Genomic DNA, 24,838 nt, shown 5'->3' on the forward strand with positions numbered 1-24,838 from the left:
CTACACAGAGAGATTCCTTTTTCACAGCCCGCCTGCTGTTATTTCTTCACAGGCTGAGTTTAGACAGCACGGAGGGCAGTTAGTTGCCTCACTACAGGATGTAGCTGCACATGGCCATGGCATGGGCAGGAGTGTGCTGTGGCTTGTGAAACCCCTCCTTCAGTGCCATCCAAGCCTTTAGGAGAGCTGAGCCCAGCTAGATTTCAGCACTGGTTTGCTCATTGCCCAGCAGTCCTGCTTATTAGCTGGAGTCCTAGAAAGACCCCACCCTGCAAGAAATAAGTCTTAATTTAAAATTTTTACATTTTACATTTTGTTAGTTGTTCAGACTTGCATTTTGATTTTTTTTCTTATGAAGGAAAACGTTTGATTTTGTGGTGGCATGCTTACAGCTTAGAGGAATAGTCCATTAAATGTGTTTTTACTGAAGGAAGCTTGGTAGCATGAAGGGTATACATGCTATAGGTCTAGCACTTGGAGAACTGGTTAGGGAGGACTGTGAAGCAGACATAGTTGTTCATTACTTATTGAGTAAATTGCTATAGGTGGCCACAAAATTTAGTCACTGCTCAGCACCAGCTGGTTTTTGAGGTTGAGAAGTTCAAAAACTTTGAATTTGCTGTTTTTGTTTTACTTTCATTTTAACTTAGAGGTTGACATTGTGAATACTATTTTTTTAATTAGTTCCCACTGTGCTTTTTAAATAAAGTCATTGTGGTAAAATCTCCTGTCCCATTCTCTCCCAGACAACGTCCCCCACTCTAACTTGTTCCATCTGGGTAGTGCCTGTTACAACTGATGACTTCCATTGCCATGTCATGGTCTCTGTTTACATGACACTTCACTCCCTGGATCACGTCCTCTAGAAGGGATGGTTGTGGGAAGTATTTGGCACTGCAGTATCACATGGGGTAGTTTCACAGCTCTAGAAGTCTTCTCTACCTAACCATCTCTCTCACGGGAGGAAGAATAACTGCCCTGCTCTCTCCATCATTTTGTCTTTTCTGGAATGCTGCAACATTGGAAGCATGTTGTCTGCATCCTTTTTTTTTTTCATTTCTTTCCCTCTATAATAAGCTCTTAAGTTGCCTCCATGTCTGCTTATGGCTTTATGCTTTACATATATTTGTTGGAAGTTATAGAAGCCGAATGTAGATACTCATCTCTCAAAACACACACAGAGGGCTAGAGAGTTAGTTCATCAGTTAAAAGCATTGGATTCTTGTGGCAGCTAGCAGCCATGGGTAACTCCAGTTCCAAGGGATCTGATGCCCTCTTTTGACCTTCTTAAGCAATACAAATACACTGTGCACAGATATTTGTGCAGTCAAAACACCATTAGGATGAAAGCAAAATTAAAACCAAACACCTCAACTCACAGAGTTTTATATAACTGTGCATGTTTAGCCATAGAGTTTCTAGCACTTGGAACAGAAGAGGTTTGAGCAGGGGCTTTTTCATTTTGATGTGAGTATGTTGTGCTGCAAGGTAACACTGCAGTTGGCTGCTGGAAGGCTCTGTGTTCTGAGCTAGAATATAAGGCCAGGCACTTTTCTGAGAACTTCACACTGAGATCCAAATCACATTACTCCTTGAACCATCTTATGAGGTTTCCCAATGAGGAAATGAAGGATGGAAGGGGCTCATATCTAGCACAGAGTGGAGAGAGGCTGGGAACACAGATGGTGAGCATTTCCCAGGAGTTAACATGGGCATGGTTTCAGAGGGGAAAGTCATTGGTGATTACTTCTTTGGAGTCCTGGTGCCTTTTAAAACACTTTATATCGTTTGTTTAAATTACAGGGCTTTAAATCCCCATAAGCAAGGATGAAATAACAGGTCATATGATCAGTGCATGAACATGTTTATTTATTGGCAGCCATTTGGTGGGTCTTTCTGCTGTCCCTTCTAACTTTTTGTAATCCTTGGATGTTTATAAGGCAGGATATGGACACTTAGGAAAAATGGGGAAACATAGATGTTAGCATTAAGTAATACAGGCTGTGTGTGTGTGTGTGTGTGTGTGTGTGTGTGTGTGTGTGTGTGTGTGTGTGTTCAGTGGAGGAGAGCTAGGGAGACGGAGGAAGGAGAAGATTAAAGAGTATTATAGGAAAAATCTAAATAGACTAAGAGGCATCAGTGCGGAATGTAGATTGACGTTGTATATAGGTAAAAGGTAACTATGAACCCTTGAAAACAAACGTGACAGGGCACTTGTTTTATGCAAATAATTGAGTCAAAGCCCCAGAACTTTAGTTTTAATTTTGGTAGTTAACCAAATAGAGTTAATAACAACACCAACACCCTACATTTTGGCCCCCATTTGTGTATTTCCTCTGTGATATATTCCTTTACCTCAGGCACTGAGAATGAAGATGCTGAAAGAGAGTACCAAAATGACAATCAAGCAAGTTGGGTCCATCGGATGCTGATGGCCTTGGTGAGTGACTCAGCGTTATTCAATACCCGAGAAGGACGAGCAGGGAAGGTGCACAACTTCATGTTGGGGTTGAATCTCAACACCTCCTATCCACTGTCTCCTCTGAGAGACCTCAGCTCCCAGGATTCCTTCGATGATGATGAACTCGATGCAGCTGTAGCAGGTATGTTCCAAAGCGGAAGCTGTGGAAGCTAATCTTTATCCTTTGTCAGGCAGAGGTATTTTAATTTCTGTTAACATTTATTTGGACTCAATTTTAACAACATTGACTTGTGAGGGACACCTATTTTTGTTTTGTTGTTTTTATTTTATTTTTGAAGAAAATACAATGGCTAGGAAATTGCCTAGTCATGTTACTATAGAAAATATTCTTTGAACTCCCCAAAATCTTTGTTTTTAAACTGGTCAGGGTTCACTTACAGACAACAGGAAACCTCTTCCGTGTAAAGTAGGGAAGGAGATGCTTACAGAATTGTTCCAAGGATTAGAGAAGCAAGCCCAGGGCTTCCAGGAGTGACTCCAAAAACACCAGAACCATTCCCAAACGCCTCCACAACCGTGCCTGGCAGTGGAAAGAGAAGAAACACAGCTATGTCTCATTTCCTCCTTCCTTTCTCGTGGGTGGGCTCCGTGAAAAAGGCCAGGTCTCCACAGATGGAGCTTTGAGGATGTGGGGAAAGTGCACTAGGCTTGGCGCCCTCTTGTGGTGAGTGAGGGGAGCATGCAGCGCGGGTTGGCGTGGACCAGTCTGCGATGACCATCGAGACAGGTAAACAGTCACTCCTTAAACTGTCACTCATTTTCAGAAAGATTAGGAAACTTTGTGAAGTTGCCTGGTAAGAATCTAGTCACTTTCAGACTTGTCATTAACCAAGACTTGTCATTAACCATTCCTTGTATAGATTGTGTTACATTTGCCTTGGTGATGAATAATATGTAATATATCTTTTTGTGTGGTGATCTTAAATTTTTTCTCAGTCACACTATCATTTTTCCTTAGTTGTACAAATGTAATTTCTTTATCATTTCTGTCTTAGGTAATTGCCAAGATTCTGTAAAACTTTAAAGTAGATATTAGAAACAACACAACCTCCCAAGACTGCCTTTTGTTCATCATGCCTACAAAGTATTTTTTGAAGTTACAACAGGTTTCAGATTTTATCCGTTTTCTGTTTGTTATTTGACTTTAAGGGGGACAAACCCTGAGTTTTGTATTATGTGTATGACCTTAAACTCTAGGCTGTGAGTTACTTTTATTTATGTATTTATAATTCCAGTTGTTGTTATATATATTATTATATAATTCTAATTATTCTAATCATATTAGCTGTAATTGATGTCTGCTTGTGATAAGGTAAATTTTTCTGTGCTAAGAAGGCATTAAAACACTCAATTGGTGGCCCTGGTTTTCTTGGTTTGTGGCACATGGTTGTATTTCTTGATCTCCTATGGCAAGAGCTTCCTTAGAAATGTGTGCTTAATGATGACTGCCGATTGGGCTTAAGCAAATTATGCTCATAGCCTTTAGGTTTATAAAGAGCTTTCAGTGATTTAACATTCTATACAAGGAATAGCAAAGAAAAGAATTGTCTTGTCTTTGTCCCAAACTGCTCAGCAAATCTGGGCTTGAGCCACAGGTCTCTGAGTCTGGCTTCTAAGTTGTCCTCTTTACACACCATCCCCTGTGGTTTTGTTAGTCACTGTTTTGCTGATGTAAGAATGGATGTTTTCTTGGTGAATACTTCATTTCATTTCTTTTTCATTGTCATTTTGCCCAACACAATTCCTTGGGTTTGAGTAGCACACGTGTTCTAACCAGCTCACTCGACACTTAAGAAATTCCTGGCCATTTTGTAGTGTTTAGTATGAATTTGGTTTGCAGGGTTAAGGACTGCAAAACAAAACAAAGATTCCCAGTTATAACTTTCATATTGAACAATACATTTATGTGTACACAAATATCACAAAAACATTGGAGGCCTATCAAACTATGTAATCATTTGTTTGCTTATGTGAAATGCAGATTAAACTTGGTCATCCTGTATTTTTATTAGCCAAATTTGGTGACTATAGGATCTATGCCTTTTTATTGCTCACCCTGTCTGAACAGTTGTTCAGAATCTTCCCCTGGTTTCTTTCCTTTATTTCCTTTCTGCAGTCACACAGAGTTTAGAAGCACTTGTAACGATGCTCGGTCCTCAAGAACATGTTAAATATGACGGTAGCCTTCATAAAGATGAAAAACAATGTTAAATATAACATGTTAAATATAACCATTGTCTTCGTGAAGACTAAAATCACTCAATGGCCTTTCCTCCAAGTGCTGGTTCCTAGAAAGATTGCTGTATTTTGGTTAAAACAACTCTAATAGGGAAGAGAAAATCAGCCATCCATCCGAATTCTGAGGTCAATAGGGGTATAGCTGTATAGTGGCTAAGCTGGGGTTTTCCCTAGCTGTGAGGTTTGGAGAATGATCACTGTGTGTATCACCTTGTTGCATTCCTTTTCTCCGGAAAAAAGACTTCCTTGCCATGAAAAAAGTAGAAACAGCATAAGGAACTATATGTTAATCATCCTAAAATATATACCATATGCCCTAAATACTTACCTTTGAGATTTGTTTTTAGAGATTTTTATTATTTATTTGTGTATTTCTGTGTATGTGTGTCTATGTATGTGTCCAAGGAGGCGAGAGGTAGGTCAGATCCCTGAAGCTGGAACTCCAGGTGTGAATTGCCTGATGTGGGTGCTGGGAATGAAACTTGGGTCCTTTGCAAGAACAATATGTGCTCTTAACCACTGAGCATTTTCTCTAGCCCTGATTTTAAGATGCTCTTGACATGTTCTAACCCAAAGTTGTTTTATGTTAATACTTTTTGCAAAAATGCTTATTCTTAAATTTCAGTAAATACCACCTTAATATTGAGGTTTTAATGTATTTCATGTATTCAACTGAAATACATAGGAGAAAGTTCCAATCAGTTCACTAACCAATTAATGCAAATTTATTGTTTAGATATGACATTGCTAAACATAATTGCACATTAGACTGAATGAACTGAGTTTATTAGTGCCTTTCCAAATGAGGCCTTTAGAAAGATAAATTCTGTCTCCTTCCAGTCATTTACAGGCTCTAGAAAAATCATGTGTTCGATGTGAAAGTTAAAAGATTTATCACAAACTGTGATCGGTTTTTCAAAAGATTTTATTAATTCCTATTTATGGGCAGATGAGATAGCTCCATGTCTAAAGGCACTTACTGTCTGTTTTGTCTGACAACCTAAATGAAATCCCCAAGACCCACATGATAGAACCAATGCCCTCAAGGTTGTCCTTCAACTTAATGGGTTAGCCATGGCAATATGCATGACCTCCTCCCCCCACACACAAAGAAGTAAATAACTGAAATAAATAGTAAAACAAAACTAAAAATATCCTTATGTATTATACAACTGAAATGCCACAGTTAAGATAATCATTATGACCATATCCTATTTAATTGAACGTGTCCTCCATGCCAAAGAAGAAAAGGAAAAGGCTTTGTCTAGTCCACATGTTAATGTTGGGAGAAGCTTATATTTTATTCTATGGCAATCTGCTCATACACACTAAAATTTGAGTGTCTTAAAATAATTGCTTAGTTGAAAATGAGAAAAAGTGAAGCATTTTGTACCTATGACTTCAGCTTTCAGACATTTGAAATGAGATAAATTATAAAGTATTAAAAATCCCCCTAATAGGTTACTGTAAAATAGTTAAATGTCTGTAGAAACAAATTTGGTCATTGGTCACATGACTTATTTCCTGTTTACTTTGTGTTTATAGTGTTTACTGTGACACACTATCTGGAATGAGAAGTTGACATGAGTTAATTCAGGCCAGAGTTCAAAACACAGATATCCAAATATTTGTCTGTTGTAAATTGAATCTATGTGATAGATTCATCAGAGACTCATAAAGTCAGAGGTTCTCAACCTGTGGGTCATAGCCCCTTTGGAGATTGAACAACACTTTCACAGGGGTTACATATCAGATATTCTCTACATCAGATATTTACATTGTGATTCATAACAATAGCAAAATTGCAGTTGTGAAGTAGCAATGAAAATAATTTTATGTTGGGGGGTCTCCACAACATGAAGGACTGTGTTAAACGGTCGCAGCATCAGGAAGGTTGAGAACCACTGGTCTAAGGACCTGTTATCAACTTATAGCACAGTGCTGTTTGTATGCTTGCCAGAGAAGCAGATTAGTTCACTCAGTCACAGGCTTTGGGAGTTTGTATGCTTTCAGTCATGGGAGGATGTTTGCCCTTTGTAGCATGAAACAAACTTTCTACATATTGGTAGTTGTCATATAACAAATTGATCCTAAAAATGCAGATATACTTTTAAAATTATACTTTCAACATCTGACCCTCTCCCTCACAACACTGGGATAGCCTACTGAGTTTAAGTATTACTCTGAGGGCTCAAATATATATTTTCAAAACAGTTTTGACAGCTGAAACCCAGCCAGACCTTTTATTAGTTGGATATTTTGAACAATTATTTGGCATAATCCATATTTTGCTATAAAGTAGAAAGGGATGGTAGCTATTGGAAAGCCTTATACTGGGGATTAAGTGGCCCATCATACAAACTGCTGTTACTCCCAGGCATGGTAAGGCCAACAGGAACATGCTGTTCACTTGGTGATTATTGTAGATGTTGAATCCTGACTTTCTTAAATCTGTTTGATCATGGAAGTCTTAATTTGTGTATGGAACAACTACTGATATTTCATAAACTTATGCAGATGGCAGCACAATGAAGACTCACTTAATGTCAGTTTATCTGGAGCCAGGACAATGATACTCACCCCATGCCAGTTAGGAGCTGATCGACACCATGACATCTCCTCAGAGGCAATCTTGGGCTTAAGAAAGGAAAGGGGAAGGCAACTAGTTTCCTGATCTGTTTTGGTGAACCTCTTAGCTAAAATTAAAAGAGAAAACACTGGGTTTGCAAAGGCAAAGAAAACTCCTTAGGAATTTTTGTACTTTATTGGACTGGAAAAAATGCTGCATTTAAACAGATGCTATTGTTAAAGTGTTTAATGTTGTTAATATTTGATCATGATCAAATCATATTGGTGTGTTGTACCAGAGCTAGAAGGTATTCATTTCAAATGCTGTCAGTGTTTGTGGTTGAATGTCAGTCTCTCTTTGATCTTGGTTTCGACTTCTATATTGTCATTTCTTCAGGACAAGTATTCTGAAACTATTAAATAGATAACCTGAGAAATGAGTGGATGGTTTGCAAGTTCTAAACAACTTCAGTTAGGTAGATCTGTATCTTTATTCTTGTTTCTGCTCAAGGATACCTTCTCAGAACTGGCTCCCCTGATCATGGAGCACATAGATGCTCACTCCTCACCACGTTGTCCTCTGTTACCTCTGCCATAATGATCCTAGATGCACTGGCTTGTCAGTGCATTTACATAGTTGACAGTAGACTCATAGTATCTCTGATAGTTTACTTGGCTTGTTCAGTACCCAGAATTGTGCCCAAATGGGGACACCTAACCCATGGTTATCGAGTGTGTTGTTTGGACTGTATCTTGGGCGCTCATCCCTTGGTACCACAGGCATGCAGCCCAGACAGAGGCAGATGGATCTTTTCACACTCTGCCTCTTCCTGGTTGTTTCATTTTATAGATGACTGTAGTTTGTTTCACCCTCCACTTCTAAATGTCCATTCCTTTGTCTCTCTGCTACAAACATTAAACAAGAGGATGTCTGAAGAAATGTTTTCAAATCAGTAAAGACTCTGTGATGGGAGATAGTATTGAAGACATGAAGGCTAGTGTCAACACTAGGGACTGAGCTAAGTTTTTCCCTTGGCATCTTACTTGATAATTGCTTTTGTTCTGATATCAGAGATGAAGAAACTAAAACTTAAAACTATTAATTTACCTACATTTGTCAGAGTTAAATCCATACCTGAATCTAACAAAGCTCCGGTGGTGGGGCTAACCACATGGAATTCTGCCTCTCAAATTTACAATAACCATTTATATTTCTAAACTAATATCAGAGGACGGTTGAAGTCATTCTTGTCTTGTCTTTCCTTTTTAAAGATCCGGATGAATTTGAACGGATATATGAACCACTAGATGTGAAGAGCAAAAAGATTCACGTTGTAGACAGTGGGCTCACCTTTAACCTGCCTTATCCCTTGATTCTCCGACCTCAGAGAGGTGTGGATCTCATCATCTCCTTTGACTTTTCTGCAAGGCCAAGTGACACAAGCCCTCCTTTCAAGGTACGGAGACTTCAGTAAGGAGACTAGGAACATGACCAAGGAAGGGTACAGCCCACAATTAGCTGGGTCCTCTATATCCATTAAGAATCAAGACAATGCCCCTATGCCAATCTGACCTGGACAGTCACTCAATTAATAACTCCCTTCTTGGGGGACTCCAAGCTGTGTCAGACTGACAGTTCATGCTGACTGTGGCAAGCACTAAGTTTCTAATGTATAGTGGCTATAATAATAAACCTCAGGTATCTGTAAAACCTCACATGTTCAAAACGTGTTGATGTTTTATTTCTTTTGAGGCCGTATTGGTAGTATTCAGACAAGAAAACAAGAGTTGGTGAGATAATATCAAATTATGTGCATTATGGAAGATCAATATGGAAATGTGTTGGTGCTTCCTGGAGTCAGTGAACAGGGAAATTAGTGAACGAAATGGCAGTGAGCACATTCGAAAGACAGGGTGTTCTGATTGGGACAGGCAGATGTGAAGCCTGTTAAGAGGGCCCCGGGGAGAATTTCCAGCAGACAAATGAAATCATGAAATCGGAATCTCAGGATGATTAACCTGAGATGGTGGGTGGAAGGCAAAAGATTAAAACTATGACTTACTGTAACCCCAGCATAGGATAATAAAATCATGTACTGTGCAGCCATGTGTCAAACCTGGTCACCCACGAGGAACAAGGAGGAGGTAGGTTCCAATGATGACTCCAAAGAGGTGATTCTGATGGTGGAAGACACCGTTATTAATGTAAGGAACGGAAGTGCAAAATGTCAAAGCCATAGTTTTATATGAGTCAGAGCTTTACTACTGGGTAAGAGGATACTACCAAGGAGTTTTAGGAGACCACTTTAACACAAATAAAAGGCATTGTGTTTTGCAAGAGTTTTAAAATATTTCATTGTTTATTATTAAGAAGAATATATATTTAGATGATGATGCATGAGCAATTGGAATGTATACCAACCACTTCTGGAAAAGGAAAGAAAGAGAGAGAGACAGAGAGAGAGAGAGAGAGAGAGAGAGAGAGAGAGAGAGAGAGAGAGAGAGAGAGACCTAAGTCCTGTATATGTGGTGCACTCATTCAAATGTGCAATGCACACATCCCTTACGTGGATGCCAGAGCAGGGTGTGAGGTATCACACTCCACCTTATTTCCTCTGAGACAGAGCCTCCAGGTGCACCAGAAACTCATCGTTTTTGCTAGGCTGGATGGTCAGCTAGCTCTCACCTCCTGCCTGTCTGCATTCCCCATTGCTGGGGTCACATGCCTGGATTTTTACATAGGTGCTGGAGAATGAAATCAAGTCCTCATGCTTGCAAACCAAATGCTTTTAATCAGGGAGCCATGCCCCAGAACCCAATTTCTATATTTAAAAGGGGGTGTGTGCGGGGCAGGGGGTTTCTTATGTGTAGAAGTCAGAGGACAACCTTGGGAATTGGCTTTCTCCTTCCTTCATGTGGGTCTATGGGTTCTAACTCAGATCATTAAACCTTTATCCATTTGGCCACCTCACTGGTCCCCTATTCTGTTTTTGATACTAAAATAGAGACACCATTTTTCATTAAAGAGTGGAGTATAAATGTGGGTAGAAATCGTAGCATTGACTGGGCATGTACCTCAGTTGGTAGAGTGCTTGTGGTGCATACAGCTCTAAGTTCAATCCCTAGCACTTCATAAAATCCAGGTTGGTGGTACCTATGCAATCACTGTGCTTGGGAAGTAGAGGGAGGGGGATAGAAGTTTGGATCATACTCAGCTACCTTGAGCTCTAAGCCAGCATGGGTCACATGAACCCTATTTCATAAAGAAGAGGAAAGAAAACAAACAGCCATTTACTTCATTTATTGTTTATTGATACATGTAGCATTTCCTAAGTATAGTTGAATCTCAGGTTTTATTAGGAAGCTATACAGTGGTGAATATCCTGGCTTTTGACAAAGGCAGTGAGAATTGTGTTATCTATGTTGTAATTGGGCTTCCAAGTTAACAATGCCAGTATAAGGGATACTGTTTTCTTTAGAACAGTTAGGACACACTGTAAAGACAAAACAAAGCAAACAAAACAGCAACAACAAAATCCCCCAAAACTGATATAAAGAGTCTCATGATTGCAAACATTATTCCTATTAATTTCTCTAAGAAAAGCAGTCCTATGTTTCATTTAATCAGGTTTCACTTTTATTGCTCATTTAATAATGTAGATACTGACAATATCTGTTTGATTTACCATTGAGGCTTACCTGCCACTAATCCTTGTATCAATGGGAAGAATATTCATAAATAAACAGACTCTCGAGTTTAGGGGGAAGGGTGATTTGGATTTGATTGAGGGGCAAATAAGCTTGGACATAGCAGAACTCAGGGTTCACTACTGGTTATTTTCCGACATTTTATTAAAAGAATATTTTAAGTCATTTTGTCATGACATGTACTACGTTATATCACATTTCATGTATTGCACGTGGGTCTGGTTAGCGCTTTTAGTGTTCTTTAGGTCTGGTTAACTCTTTTAGTGCTCTTTAGCCAGAAAAATGGGTCTACAAAAGGAAAAGAAAGGAGGCAATAAGGGTTTGTGTGGGGGCGACATAGATGTAACAAAGAAAGTTTGAAGTAGGCTGTACATCACGAGTGTTAGAAATAATAGCTTTGCTCTATTTCTCTCCCTATGGGTCATTCTGGGGGAACCACATACAAACCAACCCATGTTTTTCCACTCTAGCCTCATTTATTTGTTGGTATTTAATGCTGCTCTTGGTTTAGAACTTTCCTGCACATGTAATTCACTTCTTAAGTTGGGTCACATCATGGCCAAACCTGTCGAAGTGCTGACTGTGTAGTCACTATTCTACCATGCCAAGTGGAGGAAACTACCTATCCAAGCCAGTTCATGTGACAGATTTGTAGACAGCAATGCACCTTGGCTAATGAGGCAACCTGCAGAGACATATTAATCTGGATGATCTTTGTCCACCATGTCCGAGGAAGACCACACAGCCTAGACTGTAGTACCTGAAGATTTGCTTCTCATGCTGCTTTCTCAGAGTTGCTATTAAAATTACAGAGAAGTGTGTTCTGGAGCCAAAATTTGAGCAGGGTATGAGCAGGGCTGTGTTCGTTCCTAGGATTTGTGACAGAACTCTATTGCCTTCTGGTAATCAGTGGTTGGGTCACCTTAGTCTCTCCCTCAGTGATTTTGTTTCTTTGTTTGTTTGTTTGTTTGTTTGTTTGAGACAAGGTTTTTCTGTGTAGCTCTGGCTGTCCTGGAACCCACTCTGTAGACCAGGCTGGCCTTAAAACTCACAGAGATCCACCTGCCTTGTCTCCCAAGTGCTGGCATTAAAGGTGTCTGCCACCATCACAAGGCTATCTACCTCAGTTTTTACTTAGCCTTTTTATTTGTGTCTCTCTTTGTCTCTTACTAGCAAAACTGTTATAGTACTTGTCCTTTGCCCTATAATTGAGGTTGATTAGAGCAGCTCAAGATCCTTAATTACACTGTGAAGAGCCTTCTTCTGAGCCAGTGGACTGACTTGGTGGCCAGTGCTCTTGCTGCAAAACTTGAAAATCTGGGTTCTAGCTATAGATCCCAGGGTGGAAGGAGCAAAGTAACTTCAGAAAGTTATCCTCTGACCTACACACACACACACACACACACACACACACACACACACACACACATACACCTCAAATGAAAAAAAACAACAAAACAAACAACAGACCATTAATGATAATAGTAACAATAGTGATAATTTTTTTTAAAGATTCCCCATTCTTTTAATAAGGCCACATTCACAGTAGGTGGATAGCTAGGGTGTAGGTTTATACTGTTGGGACCACCATTCAACCTACTATACCCATTTTCATCACTGAGGGTTAGATGTCTTGTGATGAACACATATCTAATATTGATCTCTTCAGGGATGTTTTTGCAGGTGTGTACCCAGCTTTTAATGGAGGGCTAACTGATCTACTGGGCTATTTCCTGCTCTATGAGGCTATTGAAGACTAAGAGCAAGCTCTCTGTAAGAAGAGACTGTAACCATAACCACAAATAATGAATTCTACGTGGGAGTTCTGTCTGTCCCATCTTATATTAGATGCTTTGATAGTTTAATCATTATATTGTTTTGAATACTGCATTATCTACATACTATTAGATCATCTATTTCCCCAATTTTAAAATAAGTTTTAAGTAATGGGAAAATTTTAGGGTAGTAAGAATATATGCTAGGTTTGCATAGAGATGAAAAATCTCATTTTCTATAGTGAAAAACCAGCTTATTGTTTATGTATTTATATAAAGAAATATATTGTGTGCCTAAATTAATTAATTGGCATACATATTCCCTTCTTACTGTGGTCTGGACATATTTCTGTTAAATTGTTTTCAGTTGGGTTTTTGCTTTTAAGTTATGATTTATTACTTAACAATGAGCATGGGCAATTTTGTAATTCCCTAATTCTTTACTCTACAGAAAGCCATGTTTGTAGTTAGTACTGTGTAAACTTACAGTAAGTACATCAGTGCTCGGAACAGCAAAGCATCTTGGGAAACCAAGCAGTAGCTGTTGGATGTTAGAGCATGACCCGCTGCTATCGGATCACCATGATTTTGGAATTAGACCTTTTTTGCTCACTAAAACATTGTTTTTATTTTAATTCTTAACAATTTGGGGCTCCACGCACAGTCTATGTCATTGTTTCGAAGTCTTCCTGAGGAGATAGGAGACAGCCGGAAGGAGACGTTTTTTCCATCCTGTAATCACGGCCTTTGCAGTCACCACTGTTTAATCTTTTCCACATCAGGATCGGAGCAGAAAAGGGAAAGTTTCCATCACTTCCTGATTCCAGTATAACTCTGTCTGACTAAAAATAGCCAGACCTCTACCTCGACGAGTTTCCTTTCCCTCTTTCTCCACACAGCCACACATGGTTTGGTCATCCCCTGACTCATGTTTGTAAACAGTAGAAAGCTGCTTGGCCTTGCCTTCACACACTGCCTCAGTGTATGAGCTTTGGTCTGGCTGTGGTATTGAATAATCATGAATGAATAATCGTGAGTGCTAGACATGAACTAACAAGAGGAGTTCAACTGAACAGGGTGGCTGAGGGAGGAAAAGGCAATGAGAAAAGTGTCCTCAAACTTAAAAAGAGAAGTCTCAAAGTTCATGACTTTTCTTTTTCTTTAGTTTGCTAGAACACTTAGGGTTTATTGCTCTTTTTTTGAGATTCTAATATAATTAAATCATTTCTCCTTCCTTTCTTCCCTCCAAATCCTTCCATATGTCCCTTGATGTTCTCTTCTGAGGCTGAGAGGATAGACCCTGAGGCCTCGACAATACATAAAGAACTACAGGCAATTAAGACTGCTGAGAGTGGGAGATACAGTCTGCCCCAGGGAAGAGCACGCCTATTGGTTCCCCAATACCAAATATTCAGTCATGAAAACATGCATATAAGTAGCGTTGTACATGCCAGGCAGGCTGTATTTAGGAATATACCTATATATACATAAACATGTATACGTGTAAAGTTCATGACTTTTCTGAAACATCAAGAGCAGTGAATTTTGTATGTTCTCTGAAGTTCAGGACCTAGGTTAAAGTACTCCCTTGTTGTCCACAGATTTTCATTCCTCACCTCTAGTCTTCAAAGTTACCCAGTGAAGAAGACAGTGGTAATTAGTTTTATTTTGCAGAGGTTAAAAGTGTATTACTGAGAACTAGGCAGCAGATGAAATATAGGTGAGATGTATTCTGGAGCTGGTTATTTCAGGTCTAGTATATACTTTAGTCTCATGCTATCCTTATCTCACAGTCCCCACAGTGATGATAGTGGTGTCACAGGGTATATTTTAAGGCCACTTCGTGTGACTGGTGCCTGGTGACTGAAGTGTCTAGGCAGTGGTCTTGGAAAGTAGCACATGTTGATTTAAGCCAGACCTGTTACAACCCAGGTATATGGCCATCCTCTGCCTTCCCAAATTGTTAAATTACTTTTTAGTTATGTTTCCCATTGACTTAAAGACATCCAAACTCCAAATGCAGATCCTCTCTTATGAGTAGGACACAGTGAAAGGCTCAGTTGTATTTATTGTGTGAGTTACAAATATGCCAAGGAAGTAGTCTAGGCTTACTGCACAATCTTCTGGAAATGTGTTACTTTTTATAGCACCAATGAGAGTTTTCACTATGAAAGTTCACTTGATGACGGTCTCTCACCTGTCAGGGTCTAGATGCTGTAGTGCTGACAGCCACTAAACTGTGCTCACTGTCTTCCCTCATCTCCAAGTCCATGACTGAGGTAACCCAGTAGTTAAAAAAAAAAAAGGTAATTTTAGTCATTTGCCCCAAACTTTGTCTCTTTAGGAATCTCTCGGGCTGGAGGGATAGCTCAGCCATTAAAGGCTAAGCTCACAACCAAAAATATAGGAATCTCTCTACTATGGTTTCTGTTTTTCTTCCTTTCTTTTCCTTTTGTTTTCTTCACTTTTTTCTTCTATTTATTCTTATTTATTGATTGGATATTTGTATAGCACTTACTGTGTGATAGATGTTAGTCTAAGTACTGTAAAATGCTAATTCATTTCATTCAGATTGTACTCTGTGTTTTACAGTTAAGAATATTGAGCTCAGAAATATTCCCAAGGCTGTAGAACTAACATTTGGACTCAGGCATTGGTCCCAGTCTGAGGTTTTACACCTTGGTGCTATATCACCACTTATTTATTCTGGCCCCAGAGGCTGCATAGAAAAAGAAACAAGGTCCATCTTTTCCTGACACCCTTGCACATTGATTCCCCAGGTTAACTCTCTCTCTCTCTCTCTCTCTCTCTCTCTCTCTGTGTGTGTGTGTGTGTGTGTGTGTGTGTGTGTGTGTGTGTGTCAGTGTGGTATGTATGAACATGCTCATGTTGGATGTATTCATGTGAAAAAGTGATGTACATGCACATATATGTACCTGAGTGTGGAGGCCAGAAGTGGCTATTGGATGTCTTCCTCAGTTGCTGTCTGCCTTATTCTTTGAGATGGGCTTTCTCACTGAACTCACAATTCATTGATCTAATGCATTGAGTCCTGATGTTCTGTTTCCTTTTCATAAGTAGGTGCCAACAAAGCCAATATGTATATATTTAATATATATATTAAAATATGCATAGTTTTATTACAGATTTTAAAAAGTAAACAAAATAAAACATCCTTAAAACCAGTTTACTAGTTATACAAAATTCTATGAAGTGTGCTGTGCTATTATACATACAATAAATGAAGAAACCATCAAGTAGCTAGGAGCATTCACCACCAAAAGCTGTAAAATCTAACTGCGTGGAGTAGCTACTCAAAAACCTACAACTTGCATTGCTTTAAAAAGTATTTTCTCTACAAAGAATCTTACCAGCTATACTTGTTGATACTGAAGTAATGGTGAGCTGCTCTTGAATTTCACATTCTTAGCAAAACAATTTAATTGATACTATTTTTGCACCATGATGGAGATAATAGGTATAAAATCCAGGAACAGGGTGTCTTAGTAAGGGTTTCCATTGCTGGGATGAAACTCTATGACCCAAAGCAACTTTGCAAGAATAGGGTTTATTTCATTTTATGGCTTGTGATCCAGGGAAGTTGGTACAGGATCTCAAGGAAGGAACCTGTAGGCTGGAACTGATGCTGAGGCCATGGAGGAGTGCTGCTTTCTGGCTCGCTCAGCCTGATTTCTTAGTGACCTCAGAACCACTTGCCCAAGGAGTGGCACCTCTCACAGTAGGCTAGAATTTCCTCCACTGTTAAAAAAAAAAAATGTTCTGGCTGTGCAAAGAAACCTTGTCTTGAAACATAAAACTAAAATTTAAAAAAAAAAGAAAGAATATGCTCCCACAAGCCAGTTTTAATGAAGGTGTTTTTAATCATTTGTGGTTCCCTCTTCTCAGATAACTCTAGCTTGTGTCAGTTTGGCAAAACAACAGCACAGACCAACCAAGACACAGGGGGTCCTATTCCTCATTATGAGAGTATTTAACTTGCCAAGGCTTAAAACCCATTCATATAGTTGTAAATATTTTGAGCCCATTTTTTTCCTCTAGCTAATTCATATTCAATTCAGTTCATTAATAAATTCATCAAATGCCTGCTATTTACGAAGCTTGTGTGAAAATTGACATAACAACAGTATTGAGTTTGTTTAGAGAGTCATATTAGCAGATATTGGAGATTTGTACAGCTCCTTAATGCAGTTTTTTTTGGGAGGGTTGTTTGTTTGTTTTGTCTTAGCAACTGATGGCAGATAATAACAGTGAATGTAGAATGATGGACAGACTAGCTGAAGAAATGAAGACTGGCCTTTTCGAAATTCATCTATATCCCCCTTGCAGGAACTTCTACTTGCAGAGAAGTGGGCTAAAATGAACAAGCTCCCCTTTCCAAAGATTGATCCTTATGTGTTTGATCGGGAAGGATTGAAGGAGTGCTATGTTTTTAAACCCAAGAATCCTGATGTGGAGAACGATTGCCCTACCATTATCCACTTTGTTCTGGCCAACATCAACTTCAGAAAGTACAAGGCCCCAGGTAGGTTTCCATGAAATTGAAGTCTGGGTGGCCATGTGGCTGATACTGAGCTGGTTTACACTGACACTGTCCCATGAACTACAACTACAGGGAGTGCTTCTCTTACCTTGATGAACAGTTGTGACCTGAGAGCCCAAGTACTTCCTTCTTTTTTACCCCAAGATTTCGATTCCTCATGATAGAGAAACTGCAAGGTGAATGACAAGCTCAGCAAAAGTTACTAGAGCATTCAATCAGAGGCAGGGGTTTGATAGATGTCCTGTTCACAAAGACTGTTAAATAGTTTGATTTTCACCATTGTGAAACAGCTCTTGTCTTTAAAATAAAATCATGCAAAGCCTCTGGGAATATGAATTGATCACAGAACTTAATGTAATCTTGCTGTGCAGTATGGCTGATCATTTTGGGTTTCCACATTGTATTTTATAGCAAAGGAGAATCTAGCTCAAGCAACGCTTACTGTGTTTTTCCATATCTGGAGGAGAAGGTGGACTTTCGTGCATCCTAAGAGATACCCATTAACAGAAGGAGGATGCTTAAGGGCATTAAATGCTAAATGTTTTTCAGAAGATGCAGTGCTCTATTTTGTGAATGGGAAGAGGCAGACAGATGGGTGAGGGGATACAGAAGAGAAGGTCTTTCTCCTAGGTTTCTCAGAATGATAAAACTAAGTATGGAGTTGTGAGGCATGCCTTATAGGGGAGAATGAAAGCTGCCTGGCATTTTTTCTTTTCAAACGGAAACCTCAGTTTCAAATTGAAACCCTGGTTTCAAACTGAAAGCGACCTAGACAGCTTCCTATTACTGTTAGTTCTCAGGGAGAAACCAAGAGGTTGGTAAGTACAGGGATTTCTGGGCCTAGAAGAGGACTCAGTGTTTTGGTTTGGATTTCCCCAGAAGAAGATTCTCAGGAGAAGATTCAAGTGCAAACAGTTTATTTGTAAGGGAGTGAGGAAGTGATACTGGGCAAGCAGGCAGACAGCAAGACGCATGCTAATAAGCCGGCTACCCCAAGAGGAACATGACCCATCTGGGAAAGTCTAAGGCAGAGCACCCAGACCATGGAGTCACCCTTTCCACCCATATACCAGCAGAAGAGGGAGCTGGGTATCATCCCAACTTGAGTGTGGCTGCCTAGGGCAGACAATTGTTTTTTTTTTGTTGTTGTTTTTTGTTTGTTTGTTTTTGAATCATAGCCTTTCTTTTGACTCTTAGTGCTGTATTCATGGTTGCTTGTGTGTTTTAGAGCTTTGTTTTTTTTTAATTTTCGAGAAGAAGATTCATACTCTTTTTTTGGGAATATAGGTGTTCCAAGGGAAACCAAAGAGGAGAAAGAAATAGCTGACTTTGACATTTTTGATGACCCCGAATCGCCGTTTTCCACCTTCAACTTTCAGTATCCAAATCAAGCATTCAAGAGGCTACATGATCTGATGTACTTCAATACTCTGAACAACATTGACGTGAGTTATCTCCCACAACCGCTAACATGAGCCATCGCTAGCAAACACATGAATTCAGTTAGAAGACAAATAAGTCTTGGGAATAACCATATCCACAACGTGGTCTCTTGTTTTATATGAATTATTTCACTAACCTCCAAAGGAACACTCAGAAGTCACAAATAATGACATCACTGTCTGCAGCTAAGCAGAGTCCACACTTTATATGATTGTTTGGTGGAGTGTGGGTCCATTTTCAGCTCTCCTGATCTATTCATTTCATGATAATAGTTTATGAAAAGAGGGAAGTGTTGGAAAGGCAGTGTACAGGCAAAGAGTGAGCGTGAGTGCCATTCCTGCAGAAGTCTCACTGTTGACTGCATGAAAGCATGCTTTCAAATGTTTTGTAGCTCTTGACACTATTGCCAATACAATAGAGCCTCCTGCAGTTTTAGCCTTTCCCGTGTGCTTTGTGAAAGGGAATTTAGAAGCAAGTCTTTTCCTTCGGTATCAAACATTTCTTATTGATAGCAAACCTGCTGCTAGAAGCCTTTGTCTCTGAGATTGGTTAGTGCTAAGTGAACCATGTCACAATACTGTCGTGTGGTTGAAATCATCAGCTTATGGGCCTAAATCACAGCATCTAACCCATTCTGATCAGTTGTGAAAGCTGAGCTCATTGGCCTGCTTGGATTTTGCATATTAAGAAAGAAAATAGGAAAAGAGAGTGAATCCGAGCCATGCATCATCTCTGATTTTCTGGTCTTTTTGGAGATTATGAATGGCCCTAAAGAACACACAGATGTGCTGTTTCTGCAGAACTTAACTAGATTTTGTGCTAAGGGACAACGGACACATCAGCATGCTTGCTCCTTTAGTTTTCCCTGAGACAGTTAAAGACAAGTCAAATGCAATCATAACATAATGACTATACTACTTTTTAATTAGTACATTTTTGTAATGTGAAAATTTTCCTGATAAACTTCAGTTCCTATACTCTTAAAATTCCTTCTTTTTTTTTTACCCATATTTTCCAGTATGTAATGACTAATACATAACATACTTACCAAAAGTTGCAACACATTATTTCCTTAATTGACATATGCTGAATAGATCTTACACAGGGATGAATATTTAAAATCCTCATGCTTCTGTGGTGACGGTTAAATTTTAAAGAAAAATGAAGCATTGTGGCGCAAGGAACACATAGAACTTGTCAAAATAGAGTTGCATTTTATTTTATTTTAGATGTCGTTTTATGTATGTTTGTGGAAGGGGGTATGTAAGTACAGATGCCCCCAGAGGCCCTAGAAAAAAACCCACTTTTTATCATAAATATTCCTGATAAGTGGTGATGCATACAAAGTAATAAAGTTTTGCTGAGAATATGATGCTGGGAAATGCGTTAGGTTCAGTTACTTAGAGCCACCCACACCATCTGCGTGTGACTTGGACTTGTGCCTAAGCCACTGCACAGGGATCACCAGAGTGGTTTTCAGGTGGCAGAAACCTATAAAACAGGATTCAAAACCTTTCATCAGTTAAAGCTTGAGACTGTTTTCACCCTTGTGGCCAGAGCCACTGTGGCTTAAGGTGTGTCTCCTCAGTTTGTTTTCGGATCTGGTTTTGTTCTTAAAAGGCCACCGTGTATCGAACAGTTGGGAACTTCTGTTGATTGAGTTCCTAGGACGTCCTTTAGGAAGTTTTACCTCTGCTTTGGCTCACTTTTTGACAGAAGTCTGGATTTTTTATTAGCATCAATTTTTCTGTACTTACTCAGTCCTCCCCGAATTCCTTTTCGATGAGCATTGTCTCAGTGCTTTTACAGTTATGGAATTTTGTGGGATTTACATTTTTTTTTCCTTGCTAGAAATGCAAGTTATAGTCACTTAGACTGGTGGACATGTGGTATGTGGTATATGGAGGCTTTGGATTCAGACCAGATTGAGTGTCTAGTCGTCGCTTAGCTGTCTCTTAATTGGATGGCCTTGGATGGGTAGATTGTTTTCTTCTTTTGGAAGGGGAAATAATATAAGATTAGGATAGGGTTTAGTTAAAATAACTTAAGGATTTAGGATATAATAGGCACTCAGGAAATTGCAACAGTTAATATAATGGAGAATTATTAGTTTTCATATTCTCTTTTGCTTGTAATTATAAGTTATAAACTCCATAAAACGGTGACCTACTTATTTTCTGTGTTCTAGGGATAATGACGTAATGCCTAGGACCCAAAGTGAATATGCAATATATTTTTCATGAATTTATTTTTATAAGTCATTGATTGATTGGAGATAACGAGGGTCAGGATAAAGTTGTCACTGGTTGGAGATGGAGCTGTTGGCCATGAAGCCTGTATACAGCACAATTCTGGCTATATAGCATGTACAGTCATAAATCACCACTCTGATGGGGAGCGAACATGTGGTTGGAGGACTCTTGTTCAGTACTTCTCGCCTCACCCTGTTTTCTGTTCTCATTCAGCTATCAATTCAGTTGACAAATTGGGGAAGATTCTATGGGACTATTATTCTTCACTACATTCAGTACATACCAGTATTCGTAAACAATCAGCTTACGTTTTTGTGAGATAATTTACAAAGTGTTTTATTAGTTACTTCTCTTGTTCATAATGACAAAGTGTGTGACAAAAGCAGGAAATATTTCTTTCGCTTCATGAATCAAAGATGTCATCCATCATGGTGGTGAAGTCATGACTGCAGGAACATGAAGCAGCTGATCATACTGCATCCGCAGTCACAAAGCTGTGACAGTGCATGGGATGATGGTACCCACAGAAGTTGCTTCTTCCTACTTCCTCAACTAAACTGCTCAGAGCTGTGCTCATGGATTTATTTCCTGGATGACTCTAGATCTCGACAAGATGACAATCAGTGTTAACCTATCACAGTGTTAAACATTGGGTGTGAATCAGAATGGGGGAGCCGGTTGTGGTGGCACACGCCGGTAGGATTTGCTGAAGGAGGCAGAGGCAGGAGGATCACGAGTTCGAGGCCAGCCTGGGCTACACATTTTTGCCAGGTGTTGGTGGCACATGCCTTTAATCCCAGCACTTGGGAGGCAGAGGCAGGCGGATCTCTGTGAGTTCGAGGCCAGCCTAGTCTTCAGAGCCAGTGCCAGGATAGGCTCCAAAGCTACACAGAGAAACCCTGTCTTGAAAAACCAAACAACAACAACAACAAAGTCAGAATGGGGGAAAGTGTATATCAGAAGTATCAGCAGCTAATTCTTAGTTTAATGGCATTTCATCATTATGATTTCATTGTCTAGGTGCAAGTTAAGGTTTATGACCATTCAAAAGATTATCTGCAATTATATAATAACTGCAACAATCTGCATCCTGTTGCATGTCCTGTCCTGTTTTATTAGTCCTGTAGTGGGGGAAAGACAGTGGTTCCTCCTGCCCAAGTGTTGGAGGGTATCCTAAACAAACGACAGATCAACTAGTTAAAAGCCCATTTGAGCATAGCTCTACACAACATGGAATCCTTCCGAGTAAAGATTCAGAGTGCTAAAATGGACTACACATTGTTTTTTGTTTTTTTTTTTTAATTTCAGGTTTTGTGATACATGGGCAGGTGTATAGAAATATGGTTATTTGAAATGGTTATGGTCTAATTCTGACAGAAACCCAGAGAGGTGTTTGTTTGGAATTTTTTTTCTGCTCTCTGTGTGTAGCATTTCTGTCCTTCTGGATATGGAGCAGGGAATTTTGAAGAGGGAGGTCTTATGGTGTGCCCTCGGATGGGGCAGAGAATTCCTTTGTGAGTGTTTCTAGGAACTGAAAGGTGGTGAGTCATAGCAACATTTTCAGATCTCAGGCATAGACAGAAAGAGTTCTCACTTCTATGCTCCCGTTTAGGGAAGAAGGATGCTAGTTTCTATGGCTTGCCCCGGGGGGGGGGGGGGGGGGCAAGAGGCTGGAAAAGAAACTGGAGACAATGGGACCGGGGCAGGAAAACATGTTGCCAAGGCTTTTTTGAGGCTGTCATTTGAGGGTGTGTTTTCCTACAGCCCTACATCCCCTAACTCACCTGCCTTCAATGTTCTACTCATCTCATCCCATCCCATCTTGTGTGTACATTGGTTGACTGTGTCTTTATTATCAGCTGTGTTGGGCACTGTTTCAGGGTTACAGTGATGCACAAGACCAACAGAATAAAATGCCCAGACTTGCAATCTCATCACTTAGGAAGCTAAGGTAAGAGGATCCTGAATTTGCATCTTGGGCTCCTCAGGGAGACTCTGTTTCAGAAAACAAACAAACAAAAACACACACACACACACACACACACACAAAAAAAAAAAAAAAAAAAAAAAAAACCCAAACCAAAAAAGGAAAAATTTTGAATGCTTAGTATTAACCAAATATTTGCTCCTAAATATTCAACACTTAAGATGAGCCTAAGAAGCATGAAGGATAGACAGATATATGTGCCTGCATGCAATTAGGCAAAATCCAGAAAGTCACAGTTTTGTGCAGCAAAACTTTCTTGTTGGTCTATCTTTGGACCGCTAGCCAGCAAATAACAACCCAGTCACATATTATTAATTGTGAAAGCTTGACTTTAGGCTTTTCCCCAACTAGCTCTTATAACTTAATTGACCCATTTTTTTTTTAATCTATGTTCTATCACGAAGCTTGGTTACTCTTTTTAGTATAGCACATCCAACTTGCTCCAAGTCTGCTGGCGAAATAGTGTACCTAGCTTCTCTGTCTGTCTGTCTCTGTCTGTCTTTGTCTTTCTGTCTCTGTGTCTCTGTGTCTGTCTCCGTGTCTCTGTCTCTGTGTCTGTCTGTCTGTCTGTCTGTCTCTCTCTCTCTCTCTCTCTCTCTCTCTCTCTCTCTCTCTCTCTCTCTCTCTCACACACACACACATACACACACACCAGGAAGTTCTGCCTATTCTCTCCTGCCTAGTTATTGGTGGTTCAGCTTTTTATTATACCAATCATAGCAATACATCTTCACACAGTGTACAAATATCCCACAACAGTTTTGGAGCTGGGACTGGACTGAGATTATAATTCTTCCCCACTCCTTTCTCTATCAACCATTTATCTCCCAAGTTCCACAGTTTCTTTTCTACTCTAGCCAACCAGCTTCCATGCATCTCCCTTTTACCACAACATTCCATCCTTAGCTTTGTCTGGGTATGCATGGAGAAAACTGCCTGCCCCTGCTTATAAAACCATATGTTTTAACTCTGGTTGCATTTCCCCCATGGTTTATCCTGGGCATTTATTAATTTAAGAAATATTTTTTATGTATCTTTCATAGTCACAGTGCTAGGATCGAACACCAAGACTCTCTGTTTTCATGATATTTCAGATCTCATGGGAAAGTCAACATTAGCTAAAAAACTCACAGTGATTTTGATGAAACCATAGCTTTCTCTTGGGACCCTGTTTTACATTGATATTGTAAGCATTCCACTTTTGTCTTTATTCAGTAGTTCATTTGTACACCTCCAGAATTGTTCATTTTGATGGGAGGGAGGAAGAAGTTTAAATTTTTTTCTCATTTTATCTACCCATATTGCTGAAAAATTAAGGAACCTGTTTTTAAAAATCAGGAAGCTTGAATGGTACAGTAAAAAGTAGATAGCATGGATTGTACTTCTGGTGAGCAGTAAGGATGAAGGCAATTCACATGCATGGGATATTGCTAGAATAACCCTGACAGGAAGGATTTGGAATTACATGGAAGGAAAGATATATATATATATATATATATATATATATATATATATATATATTTCATCCTAAGATCACTCCTGGTAAAAATAAGAATTAGAAAGGTACAGATTTGACATAATAGATACACCCAGATATACCATGTGTCGTGCTAGAAGCGTTACAGTTAGCAAGTGATTTCTTACTGAGTATTTTTGTTGTTGTTTGTTTGTTTGTTTGTTTGTTTTTCATGGCAACATCCCACTCCCAGGGTGCATTAGGCTGTGTTCTGAGAGATGTCTATTCAGTGGTTTCATAGTGTTAACATGCCACCTAGTGGTTCAACTTAAACATTCTTATCCCAAATGATTTGGGTTTCTTCAGTT

At 39.4% G+C, this 24,838-nt stretch overlaps 1 protein-coding gene across 1 annotated transcript in view; it reads left to right on the top strand.

Moving 5' to 3' along the window:
• Pla2g4a (phospholipase A2 group IVA) overlaps nucleotides 1–24,838 on the top strand; it is a 134,893-nt gene that overhangs the window by 105,699 nt on the left and 4,356 nt on the right. The window contains exons 14-17 of the mRNA XM_027417414.2: nucleotides 2,361–2,603; nucleotides 8,561–8,745; nucleotides 17,119–17,314; nucleotides 18,620–18,777. Of these exons, the coding sequence (XP_027273215.1) occupies nucleotides 2,361–2,603; nucleotides 8,561–8,745; nucleotides 17,119–17,314; nucleotides 18,620–18,777 (782 nt within the window). The remainder of the gene's footprint in view (nucleotides 1–2,360; nucleotides 2,604–8,560; nucleotides 8,746–17,118; nucleotides 17,315–18,619; nucleotides 18,778–24,838) is intronic.

The sequence above is a fragment of the Cricetulus griseus genome, chromosome 5 (genome assembly GCF_003668045.3).
Source record: "Cricetulus griseus strain 17A/GY chromosome 5, alternate assembly CriGri-PICRH-1.0, whole genome shotgun sequence".
In the NCBI taxonomy this organism is placed as follows: Eukaryota; Metazoa; Chordata; class Mammalia; order Rodentia; family Cricetidae; genus Cricetulus; species Cricetulus griseus.